The sequence below is a fragment of the Mustelus asterias genome, chromosome 14 (genome assembly GCF_964213995.1).
Source record: "Mustelus asterias chromosome 14, sMusAst1.hap1.1, whole genome shotgun sequence".
Classification (NCBI taxonomy): domain Eukaryota; kingdom Metazoa; phylum Chordata; class Chondrichthyes; order Carcharhiniformes; family Triakidae; genus Mustelus; species Mustelus asterias.
In genome coordinates, this window is record NC_135814.1 from 46,307,246 (window position 1) to 46,327,142 (window position 19,897).

Genomic DNA, 19,897 nt, shown 5'->3' on the forward strand with positions numbered 1-19,897 from the left:
CATTAGTGGCTTATTTAATGGCAAATGAATATTCTCTGCTAATTTTCATCAGCTTTTCAGATCAAATGACTAAAGACAAGAAACACCACACAGCTGTCTGCTAGCCTACCTAACACTCAAAAATTTCAATAAAAATGTGAGTCTGCAGCGAGCAGAAAATATTTCCTTACCAAAATATTAAATAAAGAATCACCATGAGTAAAGTATTTACAATTACTTGCCACTAAATGTTTTCCTAATTAAACAGCATTAAATAGCATTTTTTGTTTATTTTTTCTACATAGAAAGTAACACATTGTCTTTGTTATTGCCCGAATCATTTTATATCCACTACAGTGTTGACATTATGAAAACAGTTATTTATAACTCAAGCTGAAAAAAATGAATCACATTCCCATGTCTGCAGCTATTTTGACCTTCTTTCATTAACAAAATGACAGCAACAATTCTCATGCAGAATAAACACATGAATCATTACACTAGTCCAGGAAAGAAATTTATACAAAAATATTTTATTGTTTTAAAATATTTCTTACTGCTGGATTTTGCATGGTTTGTAGATCCTGTGTAACCATGGCTGTATTTGCATGTGAAATAGTGACCCCCTCTGGCAGATTAGGCACATAACCACACATTGTTACAATTTCAAGTCAGCAAAATTCCTATAATCTACATTTGAACTATCAATTGTGAATATCATCTGAAATGTTTGCTAAAGGTATCTACTATAGGATAAGAGGAAACACTTCTAGAACTTCTTTAGCACTTGCTAATGATGTACTTCTTCAGTTCTCTGGCCATGACCTCCACCACTGGCAGGGCAAGGTGGCAGGTCTTGACTGCATTCCAATTGGAATAGGGTTGGAGCCCCTGCTGTGGGTGCCAAGCTGATACACACTGGCCATCCAACCAACTGGCCACCAAGGAATCAAGATTGCTGTGGTAACACCCTCTTTCTATAGCTCCAGACTACATCATGCATGCAATGGTGATGGTAGGGGTCCAATTTTCATTCCATTACATGGCTGACCATGCATCTCCTGCTCTTGCCACCTGCCACTGGTGCATGTTGGAAGGATTTACAAATTGATACTCAGACTATTTGGCCACATCACACACGTTCTTGGTCATCAAGTCCTGAAGTGGAGCTTGAACCCAGAATTTCTGGCTCAGAGACAGGGACATCATCTGCCACAACACAAAAACTTCCAATTATATGTGCTAAACGTATTTTTAATTACTGTACTTTGTTCCTGATGTCTTACAACCTAAGCAAATTCAGCCTACTATTTCATCAATTGCTCTGCTGGTCTTTATTAAGTTTGTTCCTGCACAACAAATATGTTATGCTTCCCATCTCTGTTATCAGTCAGTTGCCTTTCTACTAGTTGCAAATTATTCCTGGTTGTGATTAACTCATTTACAAGTTTGAATTACAAGATGTACAAAGCTTACAGAATCACAGTTGATCAGCAAAGCTTTCTGGTGAAAACCTATTGTAAAACATTGTCCAAAGCACTTAAAATTAAAGCTTTTATAAGTTAAAGAAACAATTTTATCACAGAAAATAGCGTTAAAAATATCCTTTTATTTAGTTTCCAATGATTGGAAGTGTTATAATGAGTGAAATAAAACAAAAACCTGAAAGCCTAAAAGTAAAATTACCTTTAAAATTAATTTAACACCCCAATCTTGTCATTTGGATTTGAACAGTTAAAGCTCCTGTCTTTCTATGGATATGAAAGAATAGTTTAAAAACACTCAGAGGGAAAATGTCCAAATTACATTAATTCACAGAAGATTTACATTTGTTGTTGTTACAATAAATTATTTTCCACAGTTTTCTAAAAAAGATAGAAAAATACACCACATTAGCAGATGAACAAAATAAGTTTTGACTTTTCTGTAGGAGTAGAAAAATATTTGTTCATGCCTGAAGCCAAGTATTGCTTAACTCCCTGTGTTCCAGTTCTTTCAGGTTCCCACCTGGAAATATTTATTTCTAAAACTTATTTGCATGTTACTTAGGATGGCTCAATGTTCTTTGTTCAATGTTCACTGATCTGAGCGTCCATCCAATCAAATATTGTTTCAAACAATTACAGCGCTTTAAAAATACTTGTGACACTAGAACTAGCATCACCATTGTTATCTCCATCAATCTTCATAATAGTTGGTAAATTTCCATTTTTGGAGAGTGTTGGCTGGATCACAGGTGTTTAGGATCAATATTTTTCCTAATGGATTGCCTTCCAAACACAAAGGAAACTGAGAGATCTCCCAAAGAATATGATCTTTCTACAAAATAAAAATACGCAATAGTTAGCATGTCTCTAACAACTTGAAAGGGACATTCTATACCATATTTTAAACAAACAACTTTTGCACCTTTAAAAATCATAATCCTCTCCTCCTCAAGTTATGGCTCTTGGGGCTAAAGGGATGATCAGAATATTGAATTTGATGAGCAGTCATGATCAAAATGAATGCCAGAGCAGGTTTGAAGGGCCTACTCCTGCTTCTATTTTCTATGTTTCCATGTTATTTCTATGACATAGAGGAAAAAAACGATGAAGGCTATGGGGGCAAAGGAATTGATGTTCAGCAACCCTTAAACCTCTCTGAAAACTACAATGTTGGATAATTTGAAAACTACCATGTAGGACAATTAAAGGAGTCAGAGGGCCATACTGCTTGTTTTAGATTTTTGTAAAGGATCTTTCAGAATTCATAAAAAAGATGGCAACATTTTCCTAGACAAGTGGGTCAATCAATACAAACTAAGCTAGAAAACTAGCAGAATCTGATGCAACTCCAAAAAACTGATGCCTCATATCTCCATGCAAGAGGTTTTACCGAAAGTCAGCAGATAACAAGCTGTAGTCGTAGCCCACAGTTGATCATTTTTATTGTAGGGACAAAATCCAAATGTGCATAAAAGAACTTTGTAACTGTGATGAATTTAGAAGTTACTGAAGGACACACGTTCTGAAGGGGCTCTAAAAGCATGTTATCCTTGCCTCTCCTCCACATTGTTCTGCTGTTCCCCACCCTGCACTTTATAATGCAGACTCTGGAAGTTTGGAGCCTAAAGTAATTCTGACTTTCAAGTAGGATGGGTAGAATATACTGTAATGACTTCAGCCAGGCTAATGAGGTTGGCTTGCTAGAATATGAACTACCTGTTGAGTCCTAATTGATGGTTAAATCAGGGAGCCAAATGCTCCCTATTAAAGCAGGTGTGTCAGACTCCCAGCCTGCATTTAGCAGGGAGCAACTGGAGAGCTGGCTGTGTACAGATGTATGGTGTAAATAAAGTAACTTGGTGACGGGACTTTCACCTCAGTGGAGTTATTACATAGAGTCATAGAGGTTTACAGCATGGAAACAGGCCCTTTGGCCCAACTTGTCCATGCTGCCCTTTTTAAAAAATCCCTAAGATAATCCCAATTGCCCACATTTGGTCCATATCCCTCTATAGCCATCTTACCCATGTAACTGTCTAAATGCTTTTTAAAAGACAAAATTGTACCCGCCTCTACTACTACCTCTGGAAGCTTGTTCCAGACATTCACCACCCTCTGTGTGAAAGAATTGCCCCTCTGGACACTTTTGTATTCTCCCCTCTCACCTTAAACCTATGCCCTCTAGTTTTAGACTCCCCTACCTTTGGGAAAATATATTGACCATCTAGCTGATCTGTGCCTCTCATTATTTTATAGACCTCTATAAGATCACCCCTCAGCCTTCTACGCTCCAGAGAAAAAAGTTCCAGTCTATCTAGCCTCTCCTTATAACTCAAACCATCAAGTCTCGGTAGCATCCTAGTAAATCCTTTCTGCACTCTTTCTAGTTTAATAATATCCTTTCTATAATAGGGTGACCAGAACTGTACACAGTACAGTACATGTGCCCATTAATTAAAAAAGACTTTCAAAATAATTGAAACAAAAAAAATTGGGAATGGCTACAGTTAAAGGGGGAAGCTGGTGAAATAATGATAATTTTCATAGTCTGAAAATTATTTTTAATGTAACCAATAAGAATCCTTGTTCCAGTATGGAGAGTTCACACAATAAACGTGAATATATTATTTTACTTTGGTCAGGAATGAGGGGAGTTGTGGGGGGAGCGGGGGAAGTCAATTTTTACATGGAAGAGGTGGGAAAACCCACCTTTTGTTAAGTCAGTACTTACCAAAGTTGGTTCATCAATAAAGGACCGATGAAACCACCTTAGATTATTGTTTCTTTTGTCACAGGGTTTCATCCCGAGCCCCTGTTTCACATCCAATAAAGCTATGCACATGTCCATCTGTTTAATTAGCCTTAACCACGAATGGCTAAAATGTTGGTTCTGTGAAGAAAAATAAGCATTTAAAACTTTTCTGGCAAGAGGTACTTCAACCACCATTCCTGAATAATCTGAAGCATGATTAATCCTGGAGGCAACAAGACATTGTAAGTGGTACATTTTTTTTCAAATGTAAAAAAATGGTTCAACTTCAAATTATTTTGCATACTTTCTCATTGGAAAACATTCAAGGGGTATTTCTTTGTAGCTGCAAGACATAAGTTGGATGCAGTGAAATAGCACTCTCAATGAAAGAGCAACCACAAAACAAAAAGCCTACTCTTCCTTTTCCCAAAAGACAGATGCATTCATGCCATTGCAACCCCAAATACATGTAAAGAATGGCAGATACATTTTAATTCAGACCAATTAAATAGGAAACATTGACACGGTGACTAATAGGAGAGCTAAAAAAATTTTTTGTGGAATTAATAATTAGTTCAAGGGAAATACACAATCAATATGAAGCTACTGGTAACAAATTTAAGAATAAAATAATTTGGCTTTGGAATGCTGATATCATTTATTTCACTCGCATTCTTGTAGCGGAGTGGGCAAGACACATCTCGGCACTGAAAACTCAGAACAGTACCTATGATGCTGGGACTTGAGGTGGGGCAAGGTGAATAGGTTTGTGGAAGGCAGCTAACCTGGTGTGGAGATGGATGGATATTATGAAGTTTCACTTAAATCACTTTTGAGATAAGAGAATATTCATGCAAAGCCCGGAAAGCTAAATTGTATTGCAGAAGCCACTATGAGGAAGACTGGACATAAGTGGCCAAATGACCATTTCCCATTTCAAGCTTTATGTTCTTATGTTTGATCTTAACTTTGGCAATGTTTGTAATCAATGGAAAAGAAAACTGGACAGGATGCTGATCTGTGACCTTCCATTTTTTGCAATTGCCAAAAGCCCTCTTGTATCCTATTGCAATATGAAACGAAAAGCACCCCCGAAAAGAAATGTATTCTATAAACTGGAGCCTAACCTCTGGACTGAATGTGCTTTTTCCTCTAATCCACTGGTTCTCAAACTGGGGTCCACATGGTAAGGCTGAGAAGCCTCTGTGTTACCTGGTGCTGCCAGTCCTGGAGGCCCAACAGCGTCTGCTCCATGGTGTGCGAGCCCTCAGCAATGGCCATGTGAGTCTGGACCAAGCTCTGGAACCCCTCAGCAATTGCCCTCTGAAACTGGGCGAAGCTCTTGAAGCTTGCTGCCATGGCCCTCAGCGACTCGACCATGCCTTTGACCCTGCCACCCATGGCTACCATTTCCTGCCCCAATCTTTCCACCGCGGACCCCACCCTTGCAGTGTCAGCCTAGGTACCATGCAATGCTGACACCTCCTCATTCACCTGAAGGCTGTTGGGCCCTTCCAAACACTATCACAGTTGCTGGAATGTCTCCGACACTCCCTCCTGCAGTTCCTGCCTCTGATTGAGAGCTTGATGATTGATGGCTGGGGAACGTGGATGGGTGACGTAGCTCGGCACTGTGTCTCACCAGGCGGTGCCAGAGGGATTTGAGAATGGTGCTGTCTGGTGCTGGGTGGTCACGTGGTGACCGGGGATGGGTCGAGGTGGACATTTCAGGTGTGATGGAGGGGACTGATGGCAGGATGAGACAGGTGGACATTCACCCTTACAGCTTGAATGAGGTCATTCATCCTCTGGCACTGTGTGTCAGGCCTCGGGCACTGACTGCTGCAGCCACCGCATCCCAGGCTGCATTTGAGTCCCTGCTCTCGGGTCAACTTCCCTACACAGCGTCCAGCAGCCATCCGAGTTCTGCCTCGGTGAACTGTGGGGCTAGTCTGTGTGGTGCCATCTTTCTGGCGTGACTGGCTGTGAGTGCAGAGCGTTTAAATGCAGCTGCCCCTTGTTAACGGCACACAGCTTGGCCACCTTGGATAAGCCTGGAGACTCTATAACAGCGTTATTCAGGTGATGGCTCTTTCAGTGCATTAAGTGTCAGTGAATTGCAGTGTGGAGTGCACTGAAGAGACCGGCACTAGATCACTCCATTGTTCTTGCTGTAATGACACTTTGAAATTTTTTGGAAGAATTTCGCCCTATGTTTCAAGCTGTGATCTTTTGTCAAAACTATTCTGATGAAAGGTCACAACCTGAAAAGTTATCTGTTTCTCTCTCCACAGATGCTGTCAGACCTATCATGTATTTCCAACAGTATCAGTTTCTTTTCAGATATTCATTCTACATAGCAGTTTGCTTTTGGATGAAAGTAGAGGAGCCTAAATGAAAGACTGATTTCTCTAATGGTCTAACACAGAACAATGGAGTTAGTTACATGATGATGGAACTGATAAGCTATGTTGGTTGGCCAAGAACAAGAAAATCTATGCCTTGACTGTGTTAAATGAAGTATATGATTGCTTTCTATCATGAGGTAAAATGGTCCTTTTACAACTGTGATAAGCATGGAAAATAATAAAACAGAATATGGTAGATTATACTGAAACTGCATAATGGAGTTCAAGGAAACATTTCATTTGCAATATGACTTATTTTCCTTTCTTTCAATTTTGAAATAAAATCCTTAGATTAGAAACTCAGCTTCAACCTGGTTCAACTGTAGGCATTTTTATATAAATTCAACAGGTTTAGAACAAAGTCTAAAACAGGAATCTAAAATATTAATATGGTATCTAGCTGTATATCAAATGATAGTTAAAATTATACTCATTTAAACTTGAGGGAGTCTTGACTATATAAAAAAGCCTATAGACTCTAATGTTTTTTCAACTCTTAGTACTAAAGATTTATAGAAAATCACTACTAAAAGCTGCACCTTTCACCAATCAGAATGGGGATAATACAATAGATGAAATTGGAATTATTTTGAGGTACAGGAAAGATTGAACAGGCCATGTGCAGAACAATCAGGAAACCCGTCAGTTGTCACCAGTGAGAGACTAAAACTAATTTGCTCGTCGGGCATCATTTACATTTAGCAGCGTGAGCTGTCTGTGGTTTTCTGGCATTGATCAATTGCCAATAAGTAGAGTAGGAAAATTGGCAATCCATTTAGGGAGCCAAACCATTGAAGTGCTAGGCTGATTGGGATGGGGGCAGTGGAAAGTGAAGCATTATGTTCACCTAACCCCCAAAAATCCAGTATTTACATTACCACCAGCGTCCAGCGATCTCTTTGAGATGCTGGATTGATTATGTTCCACCTTTTTGCATGGAACTTGCACAGCTTGGGCACTGAAAGTTTACTCATCATCAAAATTATATTGGGATTCGATGTGTATCACAGGACCCCCAAACTGCATAATGTAATGAGGTTCTTGTCTGTCTCTGGAAGCCTCCATCCTTTACTTCAGGTTTTGGACTGAAATGAGAGCAGGTGCAAAAACAAAGGAAAATGACAAAAAGTTTTTCAATGCAATTTTGCTCTTGTTGAAAACCAGAGACCAAAGGTGGCTCCAATATAACAGTTACTGTCTTACCTTTTGATGAATATTACAAACTTCAAATGAAAATGTGCCATTTTCAACCGCAAGACATTTTCTTGTTCCAACATTAAAAAGCTAGAAATTGATAACAATCATTAATTTAATGCAGAAAAGGTTGCATATTAAATACTGTTTACCTGTGGGTAAAATATTAAACAATTAATATCCACCTACCTATATTAATTGCACTGAGAGCTACATTGAAATTGTCAATCTCCTGAAACAATAGTTGAAAGTGTGATAGTAACAGGAAAATGATGTAAATTCCTTTGTTAAATAGCGGACAGTAGAACCTAACACAAATATGTTAATACCTTTTAATACGATTATATAATATGATTTCACATGGATGAAGTTTCAAATAGTTGAAACTGATGCAGAGAATAAGATTGACAATAAAAAGATGAAAACAGCTCCTGCATTTCCTGAGCAGAAATCCATGATGTGGCAAATAGATATACTTCAAATAAACAGTAAAGTTTTAACACACTTTATATTAAATGGCAGTGTGCCATAACTAAATACATCTGAAACTATTTTCTTTTAACTGATTAGGCTTTTTCTGGTGGTATTAGAAGGCAACTGTGTATTAATTTGAAGATTGTTCTCTGTGTATGTTAATTAATAAATTTTCTTTGCAACCATGAATGGTTACTGAACTGGAGACCATTTAGTCCATCATGTCACACTGGCTCTCTGTATGAGCAACTCGCTTAGTCCCACTGCCGTTTTTTGCCTGGGACTCTGCAAATTTGCTCTCTTCAGGGGAACACCGTGGCGTAGAGGTAAAGTCACTGGACTAATAATCAAAAGATCTGGACTAATACTCTGGGGACTAGAGATCAAATCCCCCCAAAGTTCAAATCGTAAATCTGAAATATAAAGCTAGCTCAATAATGGTGACCATAACAACTATCTTCGATTGTTGCAAAACTCATCTGGTTCTCTAATGTATTTTAGGGAAGGAAATTCACCATCCTTACATGTGACTCCAGACCAGTGAGGCCCACATCCCATGAAAGAATGAGGAAAAAAAGATTATCCAAATCACTTTTGAAAGCCAGGATTAAATAAATCTGCCACCACCTCATGCTCAGGTGCATTCCAGACCCTAACTAACATGACTGATAACTTCAAGATTTTCTAAGATTATTTTTATAATTCATATGAAAGCTACCATTAAGTGCCCAGGCTCCTCTTACTAACATTTCCTCAAAAACAATGCTTCTCCAAAAGAACTTACCAAGCCATCAGTTCTCACTAAAGATGTCTGTAAATCAGGGTAGACATTTTCTAAATACCACTTAAAGCTCTTACAGTGGAGCTTTTTCCGGAGTTCCTTCTGCTTTTTTAAGTCCCCAATGTTAAATTCAATATTATTTGTGTTAAGAAGGTGGTGGTAACCATGCCCATAGAAAACATCAACATATTCATCCAGCCAAACTTCTGCCACACGGGCCAGATTCCGCTCCACAGTCTTAATTCTGTTCTTTGGAAATGTGTATGGATTGCCATCGCGAAAAATATGGCCCACTCTTGAACATGGGATAATCTCAATTTCTCCTCCGCACATCCAAACCTGTTCCATGAAAATAATGAAAATATTTGAGAACATAAGAAATAGCAGCAGGGATGGACTATACAGCCCCTTTTGCATGCTTCGTCATTCAATAGGATCATGGCTGACCTTATGCTTCAACTTCACTTGCTTGCCCACTCTTTGATTTCCTGAGCAACAAAACATACCTGAAATATACTCAATGATGAAACATCCACAATCCTCCGAGGTAAATCCAAAGAGTCAGAACACTTTCTCCAGGAAAATTTCTTCCTCATCTCAGTCCTAACTGATCGTGCACCCTCCCCACCCCTCATCCTGACATGAGTCCCTAGGTGGGATTTCCTGCTCCTCCCCACAGCGGGCATTATGTGGGCGGGAGCGAAAATATCATGTGCAGAAAAATTGGTTTTATGATGATGTAAAACCAATTTGCAATAGTGCCATACAGACTTCAATGGCAGGCTCCCTTTCCTGCCATTCAATGTCAGGAACATGTTTAGCATATTTTTGAATATCATTTTCTTACTAAAAGGGCACCTTGTAGAGGTCCTCCCCCACTATGCAATGATGCTGATGTCTTTCAAATGCTACATAAGCGTCGTGAACCAGGGGAACCATGGGCAGGTTCTGTTATATATTTAAGTGGTTGTATGATTGCTTTAAGAGCTGGTCACATGATTTGATGGTGATGTTATTGGGGTGTTTCACAGGCTTTAGTTTCATTTTTACTCTGTACAGGTAACAGCTCCTGCAATAAATCTGTTGTTGTTATTTAGAATCTATGTGTGCAAACAATGTCTTTTTCTTTAAATCCCACAATCCCTAACAATAGTTAGAACATTACAGGCACACTCTCGTCGGCCTGTGAATTTGGAGCTAATGGGGACATAGGGCGAGGGGATTTGGCGGAGATGGACACTGCTGGAGTCACCTAGGAGGATGACCTGCAGAGTTCACCTGCTGATCCTCCTCCCCATGGGTGGCTAAGGGCACCTGGCTGACTCGAGAAGCAGGGGAATGAGATTGAGCTGCTTATCACCCTCTCATGTAGTCATTGATGGATGCTACCAAGGGCGACGGAGGGAGAGCGTTGCTCCTGCACCAGTGCAGGACTGATGTCTTGGACCAAGGTCTCCATAACAACTACCAACCTGCTAGTGTCGATCTCAGTGCATTGTGATGCTGGCGCTATCATAACCATAGAGTCATACTGTACAGGAAAGTCCCTTCAGCCCATCAAGTCTGCACCAACAATAACTACCACTCAAGGTGTGCTAATTCCATTTTCCAGCATGTGTCCCATATCTTTGAATGTTGTGATATTTTAAGTGCTCATCCAAATATTTTTTAAAGGTTGTAAGGTTTCTGGCCTCCACTATCTTCCCAGGCAGTGCTTTCCAGATTCCTAACACCCTCAGTGATTTTTTTCCCCCAAATCCCTTCTGAATCTCTACCCCGTTACCCTAAAGCTATGTTCCCTCGTGACTGACTCCTCAACCAAGCAACAGCTGCTTCCAATTCACCCTGTCGATACCCCTCATCATCTTACACATCTTAATTATATCCCCCAATCACCTTGAACTGAATGTGGATGGACTTTATTGTTAGGAAAACAAAAGTGGTTCTAAGGGATTTATATTGATCTTGGTAAATATTAGAAGTCTCACAACACCAGGTTAAAGTCCAACAGGTTTATTTGGTAGCACGAGCTTTCGGAGCGCTGCCCCTTCATCAGGTGAAGGGCCTGATGAAGGGGCAGTGCTCACTTGATGAAGGGGCAGCACTCTGAAAGCTTGTGCTACCAAATAAACCTGTTGGACTTTAACCTGGTGTTGTGAAACTTCTTACTGTGTCGACCCCAGTCCAATGCTGGCATCTCCACATCATAAACATTAGAATATTAATGTAGTTCTAAGTGGGTTCAATTTCGTGTTTCTATGTAGGAAGAGTAAACCTATAGTCAGATAGGTTTGTACATGTTGGTATTTTGGTTTCAGTTCAAACTGAGCTTCCATTGTGCCCAAAGAAGTTACTACGTGAAAAGTAAAAGCATGAGATCATTGCTTGGCAACCAGGGGTCGTTTGAGGTAGGAAGGATTTTGAGTTGAGTCTTTAGCTGAGTTCATTTGCAGTTGAAGACAGGATGCCAGGGAATGAACATCTCTCAACTCTGCTAGAAGAAAGCCAGACAGGACAAAGGGGCTGCAAAGAGGCAGTCATCCCAAAGAACCAGATACAGTCCAGACAACCAGAGATTTGGGACAGAAAGAATATCTCTTTTATTTGTTCAAGTGATGTGAGCATTACTGCCTGGGTCAGGATTTATTGACTATCCCCGAGGGCATTTAAGAGTCACATTTAGGCTAGACCATGTAAGGATGCAGATTTCCTTCTCTAAAGGACATCAGTGAATGGATGGGTTTTACGACAATCGACAATGGTGACTTTTAATTCCAGATTTTTATTGAATTCAAATTTCACCATCTGCCGTGGTGGGATTTGAACCCAGGCCCCCAGAACATTACGCTGTGTCTCTGGATTACTAGTTCAATGATAATACCACTACGCCACTGCTTGAAGTTAAGTGAATCATGACAAAAAACTGAATCAGGAGTATTCAAGATAGAAGCAGATAAATTGTTCTCAATTGAAGAGACAGCTGCAATAAGCATTGGGGCGGCACGGTGGCACAGTGGTTAGCATTGCTGCCTCACAGCTCCAGGGACCTGGATTCAATTCCCGACTTGAGTCACTGTCTGTGCGGAGTTTGCACATTCTTCCTGTGTCTGTGTGGGTTTCCTCCGGGTGTTCCAGATGCCTCCTACAGTCCAAAGATGTGTGGGACAGGTTGATTGGCCATGCTAAATTGCCCTTAGTGTCCTGGGATGCGTAGGCTAGAGGGATTAGCGGAATATATATGTGGGATGACAGGGATAGAGCCTGGGTGGGCTCGAGGGGCCGAATAGCCTCCTTCTGCACTGTAGGGTTTCTATGATTCTTTCTATGAACCAGATTTAAAATGGGAAAGCAGACTTCAGAGGTAAATCAAAAGTTTGGTGCCACCTTAATACAGCCTGGGAATCGATAGTTAAAGCAATTGTGAAGATTTTGTGCAAAAGTCGAGACAAAGAAATCCTGAAGGGGGAGACATCAAATCTGGATCCTGGTTTTCCTTGTCAAAAGTGGAGCAGAAGCTTTGTTTCAATAAGTAGTTTGCAAAACTTGGATTAGATTTGTTTTCTACAAACAACTGAGAGAATGCATTCTTCAAAAGAAGATGTGTCATTTTGAAAGTGGAATTTCAAATCACAGAGTTCAGTGAAACAAGGCGGTTCATAATCCAAGAATCATCAGGAGGGATTTTGAGCAGAAACCAACACACATTAACCTAGTGTAAGCTTAACCTGTGTGTTTAAAGGGACTTTATGTTACTAAGATCATACGTAGCGAAGATATAGGCTGGAATTTTACCGCCCCGCCTGCCATAAAAATTGGAGCGGGCGAGGGGCGGAACATGGAAAGGTCTGTTGACCTCAGGTGGGATTTTACGGTTTCGGAATGAGCAAAGCCGTAAAATCCCGCCCTATGCCCCCACCCCACAGCATGTTTCTCGGCAGCAGGAAGTGTGTGGGGGGGGAGAAGCAGCTCACCGTTGGCAGTGGGACCTTCTGGTCCCGCCACTGTCAATGGCAGCTACATCTTTTAGAACCTCTGGATCACATCCAGGGGATTTGTTGGCTTTTACTTCCTCAGGTTTCTCCAATATTTTTTAACTGCTAGTAATAATTGCCTTAAGTTTCTTACCCATTTTAGCCCCTTGGTTATCTTCGATTTCTGGCACAATTTGTGTCTTCTACTGTGAAGACCGACCTAAATCATTTTTTCAGAGTCACTTACCTTTTCCTCATTCCCATGGTAATTTCTCCTGCCTCTCGGGATTATTTGAGCGACTCTCTGAATTTTTACATACTTATAAAAACTCTTAAAATCTGTTTTTATATTCCTGGCTAGTTTACTCTCATTTTCCATTTTTTCCCCTTTTAATCAACTTTTTGATCATGCTTTGCTTGCTTCTAAAATGCCTCCATCCTTAGGCTTACTATTATTCTTTGCAACATTATAAATCTCTTTTAATCTAACACCATGTTTAACTTCTGTAGTAAGACACAGATGGATCTTGCTTGCAGAACTTTTTTAATGAAATGTATCTTTGTTGAACATTTTGATTTATTTCCTTAAATCTTCATCACTGTTTATTTACTGCCAAAACTTTTAAGCTACTTGTCTATCAACCTTAGTCAGTGCTCCTCTTAGAACTATGTAATTAGTTTTAAGCTTAAGATTCTTGTTTGGTACTGGAGTATATTGCTTTCAAACTTATGAAATTCAACTGTATTATGATTTTGTTCACTAATTAAACCTACCCCTTTGTGCGATACTTAAATAGCTTTATCTCCAATTGATTCCTCAATGTATTGCTTGCAAGAGCATATTACAAACACATCTTCCAGACTACCCTTGCTAATTCGATCTGTCCGGTATACATGAACATTGTGTAGGCCAGTTAGCTCAGGTGATTTGGAATAATGCCAGAACGGTGGCTTCAATTCCCATTCTGGCACAAAGGGGATGATCAGGTGTCAGGGGGAAAGCTCAGTGGGTTGTGGATGTCCAGTGGCCACTGGATCTTAAGGGGTCTGGCACCTGTAGTCAGAAGGGGCCTTCTGATGGAGTACCCCTTCATTTACCACTCGAGATCTAGATATGTCCTTTATTGGGCTTTTTCCACGCCAGCTGGGCAGGTCACTTAAGGCCTCAGTTGGAGCATGGATGGGCTTCCTGTCCAGGGTCATGCCTGCTCCAGAATAAAATTGCTATGTGATCAGAGCAGGCGGGAACCCAGAGGGAATCCTGTGCCTTCAATTTCACATTTCTCCCTCCTAAAAAGCAGCAGGGGAGCATGAAACTCTGACCTTGGTTTCTCGATGGCAGGTTGAAATGCAGAGTTTCAGGCAGCAATGGGTTGGGCTCATGCCATCCAGTGGCAGCTTCCTATTTTCAATACATTTGTATCCCTCGAGTATGAATCTACCTAAAACTTCTTCAAATTAAATTAGCAGTGCATGGGAAAATCTTGGCATCAATTTTATAATTATTTAAAGTTGGCATGCACCAGTCGAGTTTGTCTATTTAATTGAGGTTAGTGGCGGTTTTTGTGGAGATCTGGAGGACAGAAGAGGGGAGCAGAGGACTGCCAGTTTGGATGGAAGGTTAGGAGGGGCAAAGGCCAATCAATCAAAGGTGGTAAGGTGGTGAGGGTTTGGAGGGCAGCAAGAGGTAATCCAGGCTGGGAGGGGCAGTGGTGCAGAGGGGCAGGCTGATCAGGACATAGAACCTTGCAACGAGCAAGGCCTGGCCATCTTAGATGTGGTGGGGTGGGGACGTCAAGAATTGGACAATGAAGAGCTTAAAACGCGGCTTCTGCATTGTCCAATTCCGTGTTCTTTTTGTCGATGTGAAGGCATCCACAATTACAGGGGGAGGTTGATGTCGTAGGAGTGCAGATCTAGTCAGAGGTAGGGACAATGGTAGGTCTAAGAAGGCGAGACAAAGGGTTGCAAGGACACATCAGCGATGATAGAGGTGTATCTAGAATCAGACGAGAAATGTTTATGCTGGTAGGATCAAGGAGAGATGGCATATCCATTGTCTGGTTCACAAGGTCAGGGGTGATAGTGGGAAGTTCCAGGGTGACAGGGGGAAGGTGCATTGTGTTATGAAGCGGATCCTCCCTCTGAGAACCAACACCTAACCACTCAAAGAGGAGTACCTCGCTTCATAATCTGTAAGAGTGAGTGTGAAGTGATACGATCTGCTCTTCAGCAACTTTTAGTGGTTAAGTCAAAATAACTCCCTGACACTCTCTAAAGTCAACAAGTAACAATTTCTTTATCTAACAGTGAACAAGTTAACTAAACCAGTGACAAACCAAATAAAATACTATTCTAATGGAATGCTATTCAGATAAATACAATTCCCACCTATTAACAAAAAGTAGAATTTTAGTCACTCTCTAAATTACAACTAGGTTTTGTCTCTTCCGGAATATTCTGGGCCTTCTCTGCTGATTCTTCTTTGGTACCTTCGCTATCGTGATGGTACCTTCTCTTAAGACATAAATGAAGCTAAGAGCTGTTACTCTGACAGTTGCTCTCTGCTTTTGTCCCACTGCCCTCTTCTTTTTATACCTGTGATGACATTTCAATATCCCCCACAATAGGATTGGTCCTAGGTTGCCAAAACCATTGGATTTCAATTTAATAGGTTTGTGGTATCTAAGTGCCTAATTCAAATTGATTGGTTGAATTCAAAACAATTCAAAAAGCCTGAAAGCTTGTTGCCTTGGTAACCCTGTTGCTTGGCTTTCTGATACAAATGTTTCATTTTTGGCACTCTATATGTACTTGCACTTTTAAAAAACTTTCTAAGCACAGAAAAAGCACCACCTTTTAAAGGGACCATGCAATGCTTTTTCCCTAGCATTTTACAATTTTACAAACACCAATCTACAATTACTCTACTCAACTTAGCAACAATAGTGATGTTCAGGGGTGAAGAGTGATGGGATCAAACTGGAAGGAGACAGGTTCTAAGTAGAGGGTGATTCTTGTTTTGTCACTGGCCATTGCTGCAAACTGACAGTAGAACTGGCAGGGAGTCAGGCTCAAGTGGAAGGCGGCCACAGAGCGAGGGGAAAGATTGTTGGATGTGACCCATGGGATGAGAAGACCTCATTGCTGAGCGACTTTATGGATTAAAGCCATGTACACAGAGCTGCATGGAGTTAACTTGGATTCATTATGGGTCTTATTACCCAATATTCTTGTAACTTTGGGAGCAGAAGGACAGGATGCAATAAAGGATGTCGTTCACCACCAATAGAGGCTGCTAAGCCAGGCATCTAAGGAAGGCATTGTAGAAGACAAATGTCATCGTGTCTCTCCATTTGAGGGAATAGTCGAGGTGTAATGCAAGAGACGGCCTAGACTGTCCTGGGAAACGATCACAGAGATATCTAGGATTCTGCAGCATGACCTGCAGCTACGTAGATTTGGCAGGAACCCCATGCTACTAGGCCTCAAGGTGACTGCTCAATTATTTTGCTTGCAGTGGCTTCTAGGACTCCATAGGCGATATGTATGGCATATCACAGGTTGTAAGTCACGGGTGTGTAAAGGTGCATCCATCCAATAAATTAATTCATTATTTACTCCATAAATGAAGACAGCCAGGTGGCAAAGTCATTGGGCTTTGGAGGCATTGCTCATTTTTTTGGAGTGCAGCATGGGGTGTACCCATGCATCTCTGCCCTTGTCCTTCTAGGTGATAGAGGTCACAGGTATGGTAGGTACTTTTGAAGAAGTCTTGCCGAGTTGTTGCCATGCATCTTGTAGATTGTACACACCGCTTCCACTATGTGTTGGTGGTGAAGTGAATGAATTTTTAAACTGGTGAATAGGATGCCAATCATGCTTTGTCCTTGATGGTGTCAAACATTGAGAGCTGTTTGAGCTGCACTCATTGAGACAATTAAGATTATTTCATCACACTCCTGGCTTGTGCCTTGTAGGTGTTGGATAGGTTTTGGGGAGTCAGGTGAGGTTTGTACACAGAATTCCAAGCCTCTGACTGATCCTGTAACCATGATGTGGAGATGCCGGTGTTGGATTGGGGTAAGCACAGTAAGAAGTCTCACAACACCAGGTTAAAGTCCAAATAAACCTGTTGGACTTTAACCTGGTGTTGTGAGACTTCTTACTGTTCTTGCAATCACATTATTTATATGATTGGTTCAATTGAGTTTCTGGTCAATAGTAACCCCCAGATGCTGATAGTGGAGAATTCAACAATGCTAATGCCACTGAATGTCAAGAGGACATGGTTAGATTTTCTGTTGCTAAAGATGGTCATTGCCTGGCTTTGTGTGGTGCAAATGTTACTTGCGAATTATCAGCCCAAGCCTGGATAATGTCTGGGATTTGTTGCATATGGATATGGGCTGCTTCAGTTTCTGAGGAGTCGTGAATGGCGCTGAACGTTGTGCAATCATCAATGAATAGCTCTACTTCTGTCACTGCTAAAACAGCTGAAGATGGTTTGGTCTAAGACATTCCCTGAGGAACTCCTACTGTGATGCCCTGGAACTGAGATGACTGATTCCCAACAACCACAATCATCTTCCGTTCTGCTAAGTATAATTCCAACCAATCAAGTGTTTCCCACCGGATTCCCACTGACTCCAGTTTTGCTCGGGTTCCTTGATGCTACACTTGGACAAATGGTGCCTTAATATCAAGGGCAGTCACTCTAACCTCACCTCTTGAGTTCAGCTCTTTTGTCAATATTTGGGCCAAGGCTGTATTGACGTCATGAGCTGAGTGGTTCAGTAGAGTAAACTTTCATTAGGCAGCAACAATGACAATGCTCACATAGGAAAAGTCCATGATGGGCTATCCATTCTAGGGTGAGCTAATAGTTGAACAACATTTACAGCTTTGACACTCACCTGACAAGGCAATGATGTCTCCTCTGAGGCACAGTGACTTCATTATTGATGACCTACCATTCAAATGGGTCTTTCTGCAGACCTGCCTTAAATTTGTGCCCGAGTTACCCAACCTGCGCCGGTCCTGCCTCTGAGCCCTCACTACTTTCAGATCCCCTGCCCTGACTCCTATTTTAGCCTGCTCCCACAGACCGAATATTTGAAGTTCACGCAGTCACTTTAGCGGTTGGATTCATGGCACTGGTAATTCTCCCATCTCTGTGAACTTGATCTGGAAGCAAATATCTGGGCCTTGAGGTGGGGTTTTCTGACCCTTCCCACTGTAAGAATCTTCCATTTTTGCCAAAGGCAATCCCGTGTAGGTGGATGGGCACTCAATGCAGAATGCCATAGATATCGGCGAGATCAGAAGATCCTGTCGGTGGCCAATGGCAAGCTGCCTCAGCTGCTGGAAAACATGCCACAGGGAGGTGGGGTTCGTTTGGTGGAAAATCCTACCCTTGGTCTTTCTCAAATATCACTATATAAGCTTTTTCTACTTACTTAGTCTGTCTATGTCCCTGAGTAACTTCCTCCCACCAATAAAGTAAATTACCGTGTTATCAGCAAACTTTGATATCCAACTCTCTATTACTTTACCTAAGTTATTATATGGTGAAAAACTGGGACAACAATACAGATTCCTGAACACCACCTGTCATTGCACGCCAATCAAAACATGACTCTCATTATCCCTATTTGTGTCCTTTCTCCCAATCAATTACCAACCCATGTCACAATGTTACCTATAATTCTACATAGTCTTATTTACAGCTAATATATAGTAACTGCATCATCCCATCAGCACAACAACTTAGTTTAGTGGCTTCCTGTTGCTTAAACTGCAGTACGGAGAAATTGATGATTCAACCCATTCTGCTTCTCAAATTGTTGTACATTTGGCTATTTCACTACACAATAATATAAATCAAATTATTATATAAAATATTTCATCCCAACCCTGCCTCTGACCACGCTATTTCCTCACTGTTACAATGGAGGAGTAGTCTAAAGTCTCTGGAGTCACAGCCTTCTGACTCAAAGATTTGAACCATTGAATCAAAACCAACACGGAGTGTGTATATTTTCAATTAGAAGATTCAGTGGACATTTATGAGTATGATTCAGGATAGGTTATTGTACCGTGATGCTACTGTACCTTTAAGAAATGTATTTTTTAAAATCATGTTCTCTGCAGTTTGTAAGCAGGCCTTTTGTTTTCATTATGGCATTGGCTGCCTGCTTAGAAGTCCTTTTATTGCCGCTTGAATGGTTTAAATAGGGTTTTGTTTATTGAAGTGTTGTGGGAAGATTGAGTGACAAGTCAAAGTCAGGTGGTTCCTCCACAGAGGAATCCAAGGATTCATTTTCAGTTTTAGTTCGAAGGTGTTTTACTTCAGGCTGGATGCAGTGTTCTGTCTCTCTCACTCCCTGGTATTATAGTTTCTGCTGGCTAGCTGGAAGCAGATCTTCTTGCCTTCCTGGAGTGAGAATTCTGTCTCGCAGGGGTTCGCTGGCTAAAGGCTAGAGGCCAGCAGTGGCATTTTCTCTTATCTCGAGGTCTGCTGGAAGTTACAAGGCTGGGAAGTCAGAATTCCAATTTTTCAAACAAAGGACTAAGTTCCAGCACCACGTGAGCAGTATTATTTTCTGTGTTAAACCTGTGGCAGGGGTATATTTATAAGGTGGTTTGTTTGGTTGGAACATTTCATATAGTTGTTAAGGTTTATACATTATAATGGTTGTTCTTTTTTCTTGTTTGTAATTGGTAAAAGTTATTGCTATATGTTAACTGTATTCCTAAATAAACTTTGTTTGATAAAAGCTCCCTAGTGGGCCATTTGAATCACACCTGAAGTGAAACATCTCATGCTTATCCTAGCAAACTTCAAATTG

General features: G+C 40.9%; 1 protein-coding gene across 1 annotated transcript in view; it reads right to left on the reverse strand.

Moving 5' to 3' along the window:
• Window positions 1-276: 276 nt before the first annotated feature.
• The window catches only part of galnt5 (polypeptide N-acetylgalactosaminyltransferase 5), a 62,046-nt gene continuing 42,425 nt past the window's right edge, over window positions 277-19,897 (reverse strand). Inside the window, exons 8-11 of the mRNA XM_078228329.1 lie at window positions 9,079-9,414; window positions 7,830-7,910; window positions 4,198-4,356; window positions 277-2,298 (exon numbers count right to left, since the gene is read on the reverse strand). Coding sequence (XP_078084455.1) covers window positions 2,158-2,298; window positions 4,198-4,356; window positions 7,830-7,910; window positions 9,079-9,414 — 717 coding nt within the window. The 3' untranslated portion in view covers window positions 277-2,157. The remainder of the gene's footprint in view (window positions 2,299-4,197; window positions 4,357-7,829; window positions 7,911-9,078; window positions 9,415-19,897) is intronic.